Raw genomic sequence first — 17,527 nt, 5'->3', positions numbered from 1 at the left:
GACGTGACCCCGGGCGAACCCGCCGCTGAGTGGTGGCCGGGGAGAGAGGGCGGGGAAAGGGGCGGGGCCGGGACAGAGCAGAGCAGTCACCCGGGCAACGGGGGAAGCGAACGGGAGGAGACATGGACGGGAACGGCCAGAACCCGGCAACGGAGGAGCCCCCGGCCGAGGAGCCTCCGGCATTGGAGCAAACCCCGGCCGAGGAGCCCCCGGTATTGGAGCAACCCCCGGCCGAGGAGCCTCCGGTATTGGAGCAACCCCCGGCCGAGGAGCCCCCGGCATTGGAGCAACCCCCGGCCGAGGAGCCCCCAGCATTGGAGCAACCCCCGGCCGAGGAGCCCCCGGCATTGGAGCAACCCCCGGCCGAGGAGCCTCCGGCGTCGACGCCGGAGGAGCCCCCGGTATTGGAGGAGCCCCCGGTATTGGAGGAGCCCCCGGTATTGGAGGAGCCCTCGGTATTGGAGGAGCCCTCGGTATTGGAGGAGCCCCCGGTATTGGAGGAGCCCTCGGTATTGGAGGAGCCCCCGGCTGAGCAGCCCGGGGATGGCGAAGTCTCCGAGAGCGAACGCGACGCGCTGAGCGAGGACAGCGAGGAGCCCGAGCGCCCGACGGAGCCTGCGGAGCCCCCGCAGCCCGAAGGCGAAGCGGAGGAGGCCGAGTGCCGCGACGAAGCCGAGGAGGAGGAGGAAAGAGAGCGCGACGAGCTGCTGGCCGAGTACCGGGAGCTGGAGTCCGAGCGGCAGCGGCTGCACCAGACCGAGAGCCGCCTGCAGCTGCTGCTGGCGGAGCTGCTGAGGCCGCAGCGGAGCGAGCGGCGGGCGGACGAGGCGGGCGGGCAGCAGCTGTTCGCGGAGCGGCTGCGGGAGCTGCGGGAGCTGTGGGGGCGGAGGGAGCGGGAGGCAGAGAGCTGGAAGCTGCGGGTGGACGAACGGCAGAAGGACAGCGAGGAGAGCGAGGCCAGGGCCAGAGCCGCGTGGGCCGCCTTCCAGGCGAGGAAGAAAGCCGTGGCCGTGCAGACACTCGAGCGGCGGCGGGGCGGCAGGGAGGCGGCCCTAAGGACGGTGGGGGACATCCAGGCTCGGGAGAAGGACAAGGAGGCCGCACTGCGGGAGGTGAGTGCGGCACCGCCGGGTCCGGCCGCAAACACGAAGGGCTCCGTGCTCCGTCTGCGCCGAGCTCCTTCCCTGCCGAGCCGGGGATGAGGGGCGGGGAGCCATCCCTCGTGTGCCTCCATCCATCCCTCGTGTGCCTCCATCCATCCCTCGTGTGCCTCCATCCATCCCTCGTGTGCCTCCATCCGTCGTGTGCCTCCATCTATCCCTCGTGTGATTCCATCCCTCGTGTGATTCCATCCCTTGTGTTCTTCCACCCCTCCAGGCCCGGCTGGAAAACATCAAGGTGAAGCTTGAGGTCCGAAAACTTGAGAGGATCCTGAGAGCCCAGAGAGAATCGATGAAAGGCAGCAACCGCGCAGAGATCAGTCTCATGAAGAAAGAGAACCAGCAGCTCAACGAAAAGCTCGAAGGCCTCAACAGCGAAGTTCTGAAGCTCAAGAGGAAAGTAGCTGACGTAGAACGGACCCTCAACTACATCAGGGAGAAGCTGCAGTTTGCGGAAGCTGAGAACCAAGGCCACAAGGCTGAGCTGAGGGACATCATGAGCGCCCTGAGGCAGAAGAGAGACGCCCTGACCAAGAGCAAGAAGGTCAGAGACAGGCTGAGGGCACACAGCGTGAAACTGCTGCAGCAGCGCGGCCTGCTTGGGGAGGAGACACTGCTGAGGGACTTTGAGGAAAAGGTGAACAACATGGAGTTGTTACATCGGCAGCTGGAAGCACTGAAACATCGCCACGCTGCTCTGATCCTCAAAGAGAGGGAGATTCAGAAAAAAATCAGCAAAGCCAAATCATTTCTACCTTGATGAGGGAAGTAAAGCATTGAAAATAGAGAAAGCGCAGCCTTTTCTGTAATCCTCTTTTTAACATGTTCAATCCAGTAACAATCTGTACAACCACCACGTGTGACTTCTACACAGGTCCAGGAGACCTGGAGAATTAACTCCAGAGTTTAACTTTCATAGATGGAGCTGCGAGCTGGAGGAATGCTGGGGATTCACAGCAAACCCCACTTGCATACACACAGCGTACTATAGAAGGATTAAAACCCTCATTCTGTTGACAGAACCGGCTGCAAATTTCATTATGGTGCTGTACAGGATGAAAGGTTACTGCTCCAAATATGTCTATTAAACTTCTCATTCCAAACTAGTCTGAATTTTGTGGTCTTTCAGCTGTTAGAGCTTTAGCAGGCACCATGTGGTGTGTGGTGGGGATGGAATAGCACAAGCCCACCACAGCTACAGGCCCTTTGCACTGTTCAAGGACAGCGTGTCAGAAAGCCAGAAGACTGAAAAAAGGGGGAAGGGAGGGAGAAGCTGCTCATAGTGAGCAGCAGAGGCTGTCTGACAGAAAGGATGTGCGTATGAAGGAAATGTGTCGCTGCATTTCTCCACATGGAAAAAACGGCGCCCCTGACATCCATCCACATTTGCTGAACATCTGTGGAGACCAAACAGTGGAAGGAGGAGATACCTGAGCTTTCGGTTTCTCAATCGCACCGACAGCAGGTGATTAAGGTAACTTTACATGACTTTATTTAATAAAACCATATATTTACAGTTGAAAAAAGTTCCAGTTTGATACACGTATCTAAACGAAACCAGCTACATAAAAATGACTGAACCATGATGTACAGAGGATGTCTCAACAGTTCTCTATGCGTCCAGTTTGTAAAACATTCAAAAATGAGCTGCTGGAAGGAACCTTCCAACCCAGACTGAATCAAATGAGATGCGTTAACGACTGATTGCTGACGGCGGCTGCAAAACGGCTTTGCAATAAAGTGCGGGTTGTACAAAACTCCAAAGCTGGTGGCAATGCTCTGGATTCTCTGATCTGTTCGTACGGTGATGGTGGAAACCCACCAAGAAAACAATAGTCTGCTGAGATGGGGACGCTTCAATGAGAGAACACGTCACGCGTGACGTTACAAATCGCCTTCAGCACCTGAAGTAACGGTGTCACTATTTGTTATGCAATCCCTGAATCGATTACAGAAGCCTTCCATAATATTGAAGAGATTTGGTATGCCGCAAGGAACTTAACAAGCTTGGTGGCAAGTAATTCTAAGCCATTACAACTCATCTCTGTTCATATCAAAATTCAAGTGTAGTCTTCAAATCAAGTTACTGAGAGGTTGGAACAATTGCATCTTTAGGCAGGTCATTTTGTTTTCAAATGCATTTTGTTTGATAATAAACTGTGCAAAGCTCCTCCTTATTGCATTGCTTTTCTTCATTAAAGAACATACCTTATATACACAAAGAAATCATCTGGAAAATATATACATCTCCTAAGAACAGAAAGATCGAATCACAGACCAAAATAATTACATTTGCAAGTAACAAACAGTGCACAAGTGTTGCAGCAGGCCTTTTCTCACAACTATGCCTATTTTCACTGTTACATTCAATGTGTTTTTGAGTAGAAAACAGGCTGCTGATGGCTGAGACAAACACCCAGTGGCTCCAGGATGCATCCCAACCAGACAGGTGAGCCACACGGACAACTTGGGTTCAACAGAAACACACACCAAGTTACAACGCAGACTGATTCACACAGCCAGTTACAGCACCTCCTACACAGCCCACCAGGGAGAGTTGTCTGTGTTTCAGAAATCCTTTAAAGCATAGTGCAAATGCTGCAGATGTTAGGCCTCTCATGCCCTTCATGAGAGAGTATTTGCTGTAGTACTACAAAAAGTACTTACTGACCTTCCAGCTTTCTATTGCACTTCAAAGCAACATAGCAACAAGTACCGGCCTATACAGATACACAAATCATGGGAGAATTAATATGTTTTCAGTGTCAGCATCCTGATGGCTGTTTTCAGTAAGCGATGACCTACAGAATTCTTCTGGAAAAATGCAGGTGGCCAACCAAAATACCACATCTATTATGGCAGCTACATACACAAAGTGGACAGGAAAAAAGGCCAATGAGGTAACAGACTTGCAAGCTGCATTTGCGTTACATATATTCCAAAGTGATTGAGTCTTCAAAGACTTACCAAGAAATCTTCCTTTCCCTCTTTTTAACATTACAGAGTATCACTAGTAGAAATGATGTTTATAGTAAAGGACAGTGATGTGTTTGTGTCCCATGGTCCTCACACTGCTGCTGAGTTGAGCACTGTGCAACTATTATTTTCTTTAAATCATCCAATGCCAAAATGCTCAGCACAAAACAGAACGAAAAGCCTTGGGAAGCCTATGGCCGTACAGCTAAAGGTCTTGGTAATTCCTGCTTGGAGTTAACAGATATTGCTTCGGTCAGTCTCCCTTTTCAATGGTAATAATGATTTATAAAACAGATTTTGCACTCCACAATCACCATTTTAAAATCAGAGGCACCTACGCTTTGCAGTTCAACATTCACCTGGATGCAGAGGGAATCTAACCTGTATAACAACTGAGCAGTGGCCATCGGCTCTCTCTGTAACTTGCTCACATCTATTAGAGGCTGGATAAAATGCCAGGAAATGACAGCCTGAACTTGTCCTGATTGATAGTATTTGGCATATTTCCCAGTACACTTCTTTCCCTCATTACTTTATCAAGTTCAACTCTGCATGTGCTTTTCCACTGTGGTAGCAGCTTCAGGAGCTCCCCACAGGCTTTTCTTTTCAGCAGCAATGATGGTTTATATAACTCCTACCCTATCCCCTTTCTCCTCAGTTTTGCCAGCGAGCAGAGCTGGGTTTAAACCAGCTCAACAAATTGCTTTTAACCATTTCTCATTTTTTCTGCTCAGCCCAGTTTTATGAGCACAACTGGACGGATGGCACAGAAGTCAGTAGCTGGGAGGCAAGAAAGCCCTAAAACGGCATTGCCCCAGAAGCGACGTGAAAGCATCCATTTAGTACTATGTGACCCTGGGTTTGAACAAGGGAAAGAGTACAGCTGGGAAATAATACCAGCTTAATGCTATTTCCACTCCTGCTGTGTTTGGAATCCAGCCAAATTACTGGAACTTTTGCCATGTACACTCAGACAGGAGCATGGATTTGCAAGGCATCTTGAAGAATAATTGGTTTTAAACTGCTAGTGCCATTCCTCTTCCAAGCGTACTTCCTTGACTTTTTTTCTTAAACAATGGAATGTAGTTCTACATCGACATGATTTCTTTGGTAAATGGGACCCACAGCCTATAAAACAAATAGCATTTCTAAAGGAATGCTCCTTACATCATTTAGATTCCAGCACCAGTTATTTAAAATCCAGATCCAGCTGCTGGGCATGGGAAGTGTATATCCTGCCTAAGAACAGAACTAGGGAATGCCTTTCCAAGCAACCGGCATCACTGAATGCCCAGTATTATAAAACATCAGTGAGAAAGAATAAAGAAACCTTAATGTAGTTTGGTTTAACTGCCCTCATCAGACATGTGAATGTGTATTGCTGTCCACAGCAAGCGCTCACTCCACTAGAAGTTTAAGGCTAGGCCTTGGTTTCACGTATAGAGGTTTTATCTCCCAATTTCCTTCCCTTTTTCTTTCTTCTATCCTCCCCTCTCCCCCTTTAAGGCTATCTTACTACTGAACTCAGCTCTGAAGTCACACTTTGATTTGCAGGCTCATCATATCAAATACTTTTGCCACTTTACATCTTCTCCTGTACGTCACTGGAGGCAGCCAGAGTTAATGTTTAAGTGAAGGACTTCCTTTCTCCATTTCCCGGTTATCCTTCTGCAGAGCAGCCAGTATCTGGACATGTCAAGAAATGACAGAGAAAAAGATATTAGATTTTAAAAACAATTCCTGAGGGGATATCATAGTGCTCAGCATAAACTAAATGTCTAAAACCAGTTTTTCACATTATCTGTATGCTACCAAAAATCTGCTCCTCAAAACAGCAAAATTCAGGATTTTGAGTCCAAACTCATCTAGTGAACTTTGTACAGATTGAAGAAAGGTAGAAGCTACTACAGTCAGCATCTTAGTAAAAGGAAACAAAATCCCACACACTCTTTCTCTTGGTACTGATTCTAGGTCAGTTCCAATAGCAGCACCTCAACAACTCCTATATGTATGAGATGCAAGCGAACTCATAGCCTCTACCCACCGCTGATATGGAAAAAGATGACAGGCCGGAGAGAGACCTTCTTTATGGAAATCTACTCAGTAACAGAGATACACAGTGAAGAAAGGCAGCTGGTGCAGAAGTCAACAAGGTAGGTAAGACATCAGCCAATACCGACCCTACAGGGAGCTAAACCTAAGATCTATTTGCTCCACAGTTTGGCAGCAAAGCCTGTTGTCTGGGGGTACTTCTATAGTAAAGACACAGAGCAAGCTAAGTCACCCTACCTATCCTGTGTCTGCTAAAGCAGATGTTTTCCTAGATGTTCCCAAACACCATTCTTCACAGGTACAGTACATTCATCTATTAATCAAAGATCAACATTCTCTTTACCTGAGCCCACTTTTTGTTTCTACTTTGCATCTGGATGGCAGCAATAGATGTAAAGAGTTCTTCTGAAGGTAAGTCTTCTGGTAGCTTTGTTAAAAACTGGGCTATATGAATGAAATCCATTTTGGTCAAAATATCTTCAAAAAGTTTTAATATTCCCAGGGCTGTACGAAATAAGAACTCTTCTCCGTCACGGCAGAACACATCCCAGACACGACACGCCAAGTCTAGAGGCAAAGATTTGCTGTACAATGTGAATATCCTGAAAAACAGAGTAAAATGTTAGTTACTGCATGACAAAAATGTATGGACAGTCAGAGAAGTACATGTAATGGACAGTAGTACATAGTAATGAATAATCAGAGAAGCACAAAATCATCACCTCAAAAAGCGCCAACAGTTACATTTGGTGGAATCAAGTGACAGTATATGAGAGAAAAGAGTCACAGTAACCTTCCCCTTTGAAAACTTAAAAAGAGGGCATTACTCCACAGACGCATCACATCTTGTCACTGCAAAAATGCAAATAATTCCTTCTCCAGCAGAGGTCAGCAAAGTCTCAGATATAAATCAAACCTTCCCATATTAACACATTTATGTGTAAAGGCGCTGAATCTAACAGTAGCTTTCTTATGTTTCTGATTTCTCCACTTGCCAACATCTCTGATTTTTTATTCAAGAAATTCCAGTTTTCTTAAAATAAATAAAATGAAGCTGAATGGACATACAGAGAGGTATAAACAGATATACAGAGAGGCATAAATAGATATACAGAGAGATATAAAATACAAATTAATGTATTTTCCCAGTAGATTCTAATAATGAATGGCTTTCTGCAGTATCTTCCCTTTTCTACTTAAGGTTATTGGAATGACGTGTTGCTTTTCTCAGTCAGCACATTCTGGGAACACCGGGCAATAACTCACTTGACGAGCTGGAAGATCACATTAAATCATTTGAACAAATTCAAATTATGATGATGATTATTTTTTTTTAATAAAAAGTGGGAAAATATTAGAATTCTGTTCACCAAAAAAGTAGCAAATATATATAGATAGATACACACACACACACACACACACACACACACATATATATATATATACATACATGGTAGAGTCTGGAGTGAAAAAAATACTACTGGTCCTATCAAACAATGTATTATTACACATAAAAAAGAGCAGCACAAAAACCCTTCTGTGTGTTAGTGACTGACATGCCGAACTGCAGAACTTGTATATTCTTTCAGCACTTCTGTACAGTCACAATGCCATGTAATAACACCTCGTTATAGAATACTTACACAGCACAGTCAGGACTCATTGTATGCACACACACGTGTACAGGAAACAGCAATGGGTTTTTCCATTTAAAAGGATCAGTGTAATAGGAAGCAATTCAATGCAGTGCTTTCCTGGTCACCCAGCAGCAGGCGAACTCTCAGCCAGTAATTGGCACCGGTTAAAGATAAGCAACAATGCCTAATCCTGCTCCATTTTATTCCCAGAAGCGATGATTCTGTCATGAATCAGAGCTAACCTGAATAACCCACACGTGTTAAATCTGCAACTATGCAGAAAATTAACTGTCGGAGAAAAGAGCCGCGTCTATTTATTAGAACACCACTTTCTATAGGAGAAGATTGACTTGGATAAAAAAGCTGTCGCTTCAAACGAGGATCTGACACTGATCTCTTCATAATTCACAAGGAAGTGCAATCTGCAAGAATTTCACTAGGCAATTAACTTTCACTAACACCAGCGCGAAATGAAATGCATCGAGCCCTACAAAATGGAAACTGGGCCTCCTGGAATGAGCAGAGTTACAACAGGAAGAGTCATTTCTAGGAACTGATGCAGCATTTGCTCTCTGAAAACATTTCCTACTGGAAGACATTTTTATTACACATCTGAGCTACTGCTCTGAAACCCAGCAGAAATTTATGACGGCCATAAAGCAGCTGCAGCAGCTCTCAGCAGTGCCAGCACACGACTTGCATATGATCTGTTTGCACTGGGGAGCAGGATGATGGTCTGCCTGCAGCTCTTTCAGCTCACTATGAGTCCCAGCCAGGTGCAGACAGCAGCTCACAGAGATGTCCAGTGTCAGAGAAACATTTGCACAGACAAACTGGCCCGGCCCTTTGTCATAGCAAGCAAACAGCATCAAGAGAAAGTTAGTGCTCACACAGCACAATACAGTCAATGCAGTAATAAAGAACCACTGATCAATCTATCAGTACAAACAAAGCCTTGGGCTGTAATTATTGCCAAAATCATTTTTCTTAGTAGGGATGAAGAGGTACTTGGACAGCAACAGCAGGCCATAAATAGACAGCACGTGTCCTTTGTAAACCCACATTCAGCTCTGCTCAGAAGAGCCTGCAGTCCATCAGCTGACAGCGCTGAGTGGCCCAAACCGGGTTATCCAGGCACACTATTTTCCCTGTGTTCCCTATGAACCACATTGTGTGTTGCTCTTTACAGCCTTTGCACACTTGATTCCCTTGGCATTCTTCAAAAAACTGAAAGCCTGCCCAGCTTCTGAAATTTATACTCGAATGTATCAGTTGGAATTTGAGCTTGAAGCTCATGTTCTGTGCAAAAGAGAAGCCTTACTTGGGGCAGGCAGCCATTGCTGCTAATTGTGGCACCTTTTAATTAAATTTTTAAGTCCTCAATGTACGTCTGTGACAGAAAGCAGGGAGTTCCACTCCCTAAATCCTCTACCAACCCCAAGAAAACCCAAAGCAATATTACACTGCTCGTATAGCTGGTCCCACCTTAATGCTCACAACTGCTTGTTCTCGAAGCATGTGCCCTCAATAAATGATTTAAGTACAATGACTTTATTGCCACTTCCTGCAGCACTGGTAGCATGAAGCAGCACAAAGAAGACACGTTGACTCCACAATAATTGCAGCAGGAGCACGAAGGTTTCCCAGCAACTGGTCTGCACGGCACTGGCTACTGGAGTACTCCCAGAGCTGCCACCAGCTGAGATTGACTGCATACATGCCTGCACAGTAACCATGCAGCCACCAGAACAGCAGCAGGCGTCCGCCTGGAGCTCAGAACAAACGTGCATTTAAACAAAAGTAATGTTGATAGGGCAAGGCTGTTTCAATGAGATTTCTACCTACAACCAAAAGGTCTGTCTATTCAGAGAATTCACAGGGTCCAGCATTGTAAAAGCACCCCTTCACCATATTCTTCTCTGACTTGAAACGTAATTAAAACCTCGTTCTTGTTTTTCCACAAATAGTTCTGTTTTTCACAGCACTATCAGTACTGCAGCAAATTCACTCTCAAACTGGCTGTCACCCAACATTTCTGGAGTCCTCACTTGCAACAAAACACTCACTTGATTTTCCTTCCTATCTTTTCTGTAGTACTTTCTGCCTACTTCCCTATTCATCTCTATGGAAGGACAGCACATACAAACTTAATTCTCTTTAAGTTTAGAGTGGACATTAAAAAAAAAAAACAACAAATCTAAATCTGCTTCCTATGGCATCAAAGGATTTTGAAAGAAATATCACAGATACATACATATATGTATAAACACATATACAAACACACATATACAAACACACATATACAAACACACATATACAAACACACATATACAAACACACATATACAAACACACATATACAAACACACATATACACATGTATTTAAGTAATTGTCATGGCTTTCTATGGGTATTCCATATCGTGACATGCAGTGATCTGTCAAAGCTGGGGAGGGGGCAGCACTGCAGTTCTTGGTTCCCAGAGTGTTTCAGTACTTACCCACGTGGTTATGAACTCTGAGAGGACAATATTATACCAAAATCTGACACAGCTGAATACCAACCCTACTATCTAACAGAACTAAAGCAGTTTAGCTGAAGACAAATGTGAGGACATTTAATATAAGATTTGTCAGGACTACACAAGTTGTTAGCATTCCTGAGGCTTAATATAACCTCAGCATCTTTCCTCTTATCACTGGATGTGCCAGCCCTTGCCCTCTTCCTTTTCTTCTATCCTATTCCAGTGTTATCCCAGCATTTTCCTGCTGTGCATTAAAAGAGATCCTGCATTCAGTCATAAAAAACTGACAGCATTTACAAATGTTGGGACAAACGAACCTATATCCATCACACTTCTCATTTCTCCATTCAACTTGCATTAAACTTTAATGCCAGTCTAACTGCGGAATCAAACAAAACTCATGTCATGGCATTCTCTGTGCAAGAGGCAGATGCAAATCAAGGAACCCATGAGTGCTGATGAAATGGTCTGGTATCATTGTGAGGATGATAGAACCCACAAAGCCACTGCTGGGAGTTTCATCCTTAACTAAAACTATTCAGTCGAATACTTGAGAACATTCCAACAATTTAAAGGCAAGCCAGTTTGCACAAAAAAAAGATTCCATATCACCTCAAAATTGACCATGAAGCCTTGCTGGCTGAGGAGAGGCATTTGAGCTGCCTCCTAACCAAAGCCTGATAGGCACAAATGCAACCACTCAATTCTGAATACTTCATGCACTGAAATTCAATGGGTCTGCAAATAAGGTTCATGCCTTTTTTCTACCTCTAAGGAAAAAGACTAAAATTATACACGGCTAAAAAGAAAGGCAATCTCATAAAGTACAAGGGGTGTAACTGTCTGCTAAGTGCAATAGCTGAAGTAATTAAAAACATGTTAAAGCCTTAATGCTACTGAAGTGCAATTTTTAAACAACCTGTAAGAAAGCAATGATGCAGTGCTCACACCTGTGTCTTCACTGCATCCTCCCTTATTTTCTCAGCATTCAGATATATCCTAAATATGGATAAACACTGTTATCCAGCTTTATGCAAAAGCAGCTTCAAATCAACAAAACTAGAGTAATAAATGGTGAGCAAATCTCAAGCTTATCACAGAAGTCTGTAAGAAATAGTTGGATTGATGAATTAAATTACTCAACACAAGATAAAACTTTTAACCTTATAAAATATTAAAACAATTGAGAGCTCCAGCTTACATTAAGAATATAGACACGCAGCTATAAGCTAATAGGCGAATTAGTACTTATGCTTTCAATGTCTTACCAATCAATAAGGTAGATATCTGGAGTTAGGTTATTTTTTTTGAAGTGAGCAAACAGCTTTGGCAGATTTTCTTCAAAGAATACCTCAAACGCAGCAAAATAAGTCAACATCTGGGAAAACAACAGGGAGAAAAAGCCGTTAGCTCTATTATTTATAGGCTTAAATACACTATCTGCTGTTGGATTAACATTCTTCAAAAAGATTGTATAAATTACATGATACAACAGAATTAATCATTCACATAATAGACAGCATCTGCAAGTTAAAGACCCATTCTATATATTGATCTCATATTAAACAATATAATTATTGTTTTGGGTCGTGGCTAGCTTCCTTTCGAAAGAAAAATATCAGCAGGAGATAAGTTATTTGCTGATTCCTCAAATAATTATGATAATGGAACAGTGCTTTATGTTTGTGGCAATAACCTAATATTACACTGAGTAAAATCCAAGACCCATAGGACTAAAAAAATGGACTATCAAACTAAAACAATTGAATAGCCCACAGCAAGAGTGAAGAGTTCGTTTGGCTCTGATGATAAATCATATTATAATACCAAAGCTTCTACTATGTAGCATGTTTTAAAACAAGATAAGTCATTTCTATTGCAAAGAAGGAGAAAGAAAGCTCACACAGAAGAGCTGAAGATCAGGACAAAACATATATGGTGAGTAAAACACATTCTAACCTCCAACAGATACCTTGTCCCACTAACTGAATGTTTAATGCAGATTTTGTAACAGAGGGCTCGGAAAAAAATCTTCCCATCCAACTAAGAGTTAAAAAGAAAAGGCTTTTTAGCTTTTCTGCCTCAATTCTTTTAATATTGCAGGGAGGAAAGTGCAGCAAAGTCTGAATGACTCAGTATTTTTAATTCAATATCCTGATTAAAGCACTGAAGAGTAGTTGTGATTACTTTGAAGTATGAGTTGTATCTGCTCACTTTTCCCCCAGAACATCATTATAGTGAAAGAGGGGCCTTTTGTGTGAAATACTGACAAGCATGACAGGCGATTCCCCATTTTTACCATGTCCTTAAAGATTTTTCTTCCTGTTTCATCTGAATACAGTCACAGACAGAATACACTCATTAACAGCAGCGAAGAAGTAACCAAGTAAATAAGAGTATTAAGGCTTACAAGCCAATGAGATGGACATACTAAAGAAATAACAACACGAGGTTATGTAAAATCTCTGACCTAATAGTTGCTGAGAAAGAGCTTTGTGATAAACATGAAACCAGAAACCTAGAAACCCGCTCTGGTGAACTGTACAACAAAACAACTTCCCAACATGTATTTTTAAATGCACAAAAAACAGGCATCACGTGAGATCTCCAAACATAAAGAGGAAGCAGGTAACGCAACAGACAGCCATACTTTCAACATGACAGAATCACGAAATGTCAGGGACTGGAAGGGATCTGTTTACATGCAAAACCACAGTAAGAGTTATACTAAAGCATTTCTGAATTATTTTATAGCAGGGATTTTATACAGCTGCTGTATCACAGCTGCTGATGGTACCGCTGGTAGCTCTGTTAGAAATGCAGCAGCAGTCCAGGTGTTCATCTTGATCAAATCAACATGCAAGAAGGTACCTCACTTAGTAATAATTAAAACATCTAGTGTAATAAAACTGTAACCAATAGAAGAAATCAAAAGCAAGCAGAATACATTATATTACTGTAATTTTCACAAGTAACTCTTCAATTGGTTTTACTTTGTTAATTATTTTAGATAAAGTAGCATTTCATTATGGAGCTATAGAACTTAAAAACAAAGCTCAGGGTAGACATCAGACCAGTATATGAACCCCAAAAAACCCAAACTCTCTCACTTTGTCTTTAAACTACACAGCTTTCTTAGTAGTGTGAATCATGGCTCTGTAATTGGACAAAACACTAATATTATTGCTAACATTATTTCTTGTAGCAGCACCTTACGGGCACTATCCAAGAGTCTCCCAAGAAACATTATTTCAGCTAGTAAGTATCTAATTCCAGCAAATTTAACTCTGAGACCATCTTCAGAACAACTGTATTTACACACTGAATGTGTAAGCACTTCCTCCTTTTTCAAGTAATAGAGATGACTGATACCGCTGGTAGCAATGCTGTTGTTAAAAAATTCCCCCGTGGCCATTTACAAGTGATGAGATTCAGAAGCTTCAGCAAGGAATTACGTATTTGTTTTCCAGCAGAAAATGCTGAAAGGATTCCCAATGTCCTACTGTTTAAGAAACACAAGAGGTCACTGTTGATGTCAGCCACTTCTGTGATTTATTTTCCCCATTTCAACTCTTGAGAAGCAAGATTCTACTTTTATAGTGTCAAGTGGTAACTAAGTGAGAAAGAAATGCAGAAAGCCATTTATTTTTTGAAAAACAAGAATGAATTAAAATATATTCCAGGAGATGAGTCTTATTTTGTTATCACAGAATCGTAGGGGACAGAAGGGACCTCCAGTGATAATCAAGTACAACCCCTCTGCCAAAGCAGGCTTCTCTACACCACATCACACAGGTAGGCGTCTAGGCGGGTCTTAAATATCTCCAGAGAAGGAGACTCCACAACCCCCCTGTGCAGCCTGTTCCAGTGCTCCATCACCCTCACCGTGAAGAAGTTCTTGCGCACATTTGTGTGGAACTTCCTATGCTCCAGTTTCTGGCCGTTTCCCCTTGTCCTGTTATGGTACACAAGTAGCCCTATGTATGGGCTAACAAGGAATTTCAGACAATTCAGAAAGATTCAGCCATTCAACTTCACTGAACACTGTCAAGGAGAAGATGGGGGGAGTGTCTGCTCATCAGATTCCCCAATACCATCTTTAAAGAAATGCTAGAGAGTAAGGGATTAGCTTGGAATAAAAAGCACCCTCAAACCATGTCTGAATGCTGTGTTCAGCTTTCAGCTCAAATTGAAACACATTTCAAGTAATATTCTCATAACTATCCCCTGAGAATCATAAGATACTGATCAGCATAACAACTTCATTCACTTCTTCAAACCTCCCAGTTTGGTATTTGGGTTTTGTTTGCTTGTTTTTGAGGGATTGTGTAGGTGTTTCTGTGCCAGCACTTGATTCTTTTTAAACAAATACATTGCACTGAAGTTAATTCTGACATCTTCCAGGCTACTGAGGTTATGATTTCATTTTAAAACCTTACCTTCAATATTAGACTACAGTTTTATTGCATACTTACAAGGCCATGGTCCACACGGAAAAACGCCATTTGACAGGGCTTATTTAAAAGGTTAGAAAAAGCAATGAAGGCATCTGCAGTATCCAAGTTCAAAATCAGTACCGCTGCAATGAAAGACATGCCCTGTACCTGCAGAAAGGAGAAGTTCACCATTCAGCAAGAACTGTATTGCTTCAAGAACACTGTCACATTTTGCCCTCACAATCACCAGTGTTCTGTGCACTCACTGCACTGCTGCATGCTGCAGAACTTTCAGAAAGGAGTGATTTTTAAACCATGTAACTATTTGGTATTGAATGTTAAGAGCGCGGAAACTAACAAACCCCATTTGCCTCATAGAATCATAAAATGGCTTGGGTTGGAAGGGATCTCAATGATCACGAAGCTCCAACCCCCCTGCTGCAGGCAGGGCCAACAACTTCCATATCTAATACCAGACCAGGCTGCCCAGGGCACCATCCAACCTGGCCTTGAACACCTCCAAGGATGCGGCATTCACAGCCTGCCTCTCTGGGCAGCTCACACTGCCTGGATAGATCATAGAATCACCAAGGTTGGAAAAGACCTAAGAGACCATCCAGTCCAACATCCAGATGTTGCTTTACAGGCTGTTACACAGCTGTTACAGACTGCAAATAGCTGACTACACTAAGGTGCAGAAATGTACATAAAGGGGAGTAACAAACAATACAACAGAGCAATCTCTGTATTCACTGCCATTAAGAACAGCATGTACTTCAAAGGACCAATTAACTACGTCTTCTCTTTCAACTCCAATTTTCAAGTACTAAAAATATGTACTTTGCAGTTTTCCAATGACTTAAACTGTTAAAAACCTTAAATTTAGCAACAGAACAATTACATGAGACACACTTCACACAGCGGGTGTTGGAATATGAGCATGCAGAAACCCCACAATTAATCACAAAATAACTTAATACTGGTCTATGAAGGCCCTCACTCTCCCTCCCCATTCCAGATGAAGAAGTTCACTTACATAACCCACGTCAGGTCTGTAACAAGTATAGGCTCCTAAAATACTGTGCAATGTGTCATGGTAAGGACCACCCTATAATGTAACAAAAGCAAGACAATACATCTAAGTACATTGCAAACACATTAAAAACTCTTCAATGCTACTGACAGTTTGTATAACTTCTGATATCTCATTATTATTCATATTATTACTATTCACAATCCCCAAGGTAGCGCTGAACATCCCCAAATCTTTAACAAACATCTTTTAACCTTAGAAGCTTGTGACAACTGCATATACCACCTGTACTAGAGATGCACAATGTACCAGTTATATACGAAATCCTTATACAAGACAAATGTAAGCCTAAGAGATTCACTGCAGCTTAGCAGCATTTTGATAATTGTGCCAAGAAAGCAGAACACTAATGAGGACTACTTAATTGTCTATTAGACTAGGGGCAGAATGCAATCATGAAGGGAATAGTCAGAACAGCAATATGCTGTAACACGCACACACAGCATATCAAGCATATCAATTGCTCTATAGCTGAGAAGAATTTCATGTTGTTGCCTATTAACAGCTGCCATAGCTTACACCAATTATTATAACTGGCTGAGAATTTCTAAAGGGAGATGTTTTTCACCCAAAAATGTTGGTTCATCACAAGCCAACCCATTGTTTTTTTCTTCTTGTTGTTGTTTTTTTCAAGGATGTCTAAATTTTTCTATAGGAGGACAAAATATTTGCTTAAATTGTATCCAATCTTGCTTGCATGAGCTTTGCTTTCTCATTTCCCATGCATTTGCAATGCAGTAGTGCTGACTCACTGATTTGGAAACACTAACTTGTACCACCTGGACAGAAACCAGCACGAACTAGGTTCTATGAACCCAAACACGATGGTCAGCTAACAGATGGGGTTTTTGTCTCTTCCAAACAGACAGTACCTTAAGGTTGGTCTTTTTCCCAAATCTGTAACATCTTTTTCTCTCAAGACGTGTACTCCTTTTTTTTTTTTTTGTAGTGGACTGCTTCACCCAGAGGACAGACAAGATCACGTAACCTTATTTTCCCAAGAGAATTCAAGTTGAATGTTAACATGTCTTACTTGTTGGAATATGCAGAGATTAGGAAACGTTCTTGAGATATCCAGTTTTATTAACTCCAAACTTGCTTCTCTGTCAGCTGTAGAAAATCCAGCATCTACAAAAGCCAAAGTTACTGCTCTTACTGCATGGATCAGTGAACACCTTTCGCCCCCCTTCCCCAATTGTTATGAAAACATCAGGATAAAGAGGGAGGCAGGGCAAAACAAGCCAGAAATTTCACTGACATCCTTTGACAAACCAACAGACACACAAAAGCCTCTTGGCTTTCAAACAAGGCTTCCAATAGTTCTTTAAGTAGTCACCTCTGGAGAGGTACTGGTGAGAAAAGATACAAAGAATTATAGAATGGATGTCACCTATCTCTACTACTGCTGGCTCCCATTCCAAAATCATATTTACTCTTTGTATGTGTTGTTAAAGATCATGGTCCAAAACTGAAACAGACCGCACTGAAAGTAAATTTCTAAAGCACGAGACCCAAAAACTTCAGTTCTTGTCACTTCTGGAGTAATGAAACAATAAGACTTCTCACTAGCAAATAGCAGTGATTTGTAACAACTGTATGAAGATGCATATTCCAGAAAATAAAAATGCAAGAGAAAGCTGGAAATGTTCC

General features: G+C 42.7%; 2 protein-coding genes across 5 annotated transcripts in view; one reads left to right on the top strand and one right to left on the bottom strand.

Moving 5' to 3' along the window:
- Positions 1 to 65: 65 nt before the first annotated feature.
- Positions 66 to 3,330, top strand: CFAP184 (cilia and flagella associated protein 184). Its single transcript, XM_085547363.1, has 2 exons — positions 66 to 1,112; positions 1,378 to 3,330. Exons 1-2 carry the CDS (start codon positions 123 to 125, stop codon positions 1,918 to 1,920), a joined length of 1,533 nt encoding a protein of 510 aa, XP_085403489.1. The 5' UTR covers positions 66 to 122; the 3' UTR covers positions 1,921 to 3,330.
- TBC1D14 (TBC1 domain family member 14) overlaps positions 2,630 to 17,527 on the bottom strand; it is a 54,065-nt gene continuing 39,167 nt past the window's right edge. For 3 of the 4 annotated variants that reach the window (XM_015862604.2, XM_015862605.3, XM_085547361.1), the window contains 6 exons: positions 16,911 to 17,005; positions 15,821 to 15,892; positions 14,824 to 14,952; positions 11,617 to 11,726; positions 6,532 to 6,790; positions 2,630 to 5,822 (listed from right to left, as the gene is read on the bottom strand). In XM_015862604.2, coding sequence (XP_015718090.2) covers positions 5,757 to 5,822; positions 6,532 to 6,790; positions 11,617 to 11,726; positions 14,824 to 14,952; positions 15,821 to 15,892; positions 16,911 to 17,005 — 731 coding nt within the window. In that variant the 3' untranslated portion in view covers positions 2,630 to 5,756. The remainder of the gene's footprint in view (positions 5,823 to 6,531; positions 6,791 to 11,616; positions 11,727 to 14,823; positions 14,953 to 15,820; positions 15,893 to 16,910; positions 17,006 to 17,527) is intronic. The other variant, XR_014946014.1, reaches the window with a different exon arrangement.

The sequence above is a fragment of the Coturnix japonica genome, chromosome 4, assembly GCF_054131305.1.
Source record: "Coturnix japonica strain WE chromosome 4, WE-NBRP24, whole genome shotgun sequence".
Classification (NCBI taxonomy): Eukaryota; Metazoa; Chordata; class Aves; order Galliformes; family Phasianidae; genus Coturnix; species Coturnix japonica.
The sequence above is the reverse complement of the archived record's forward strand: the minus strand, read 5'-3'. Positions and strand labels throughout refer to the sequence as shown.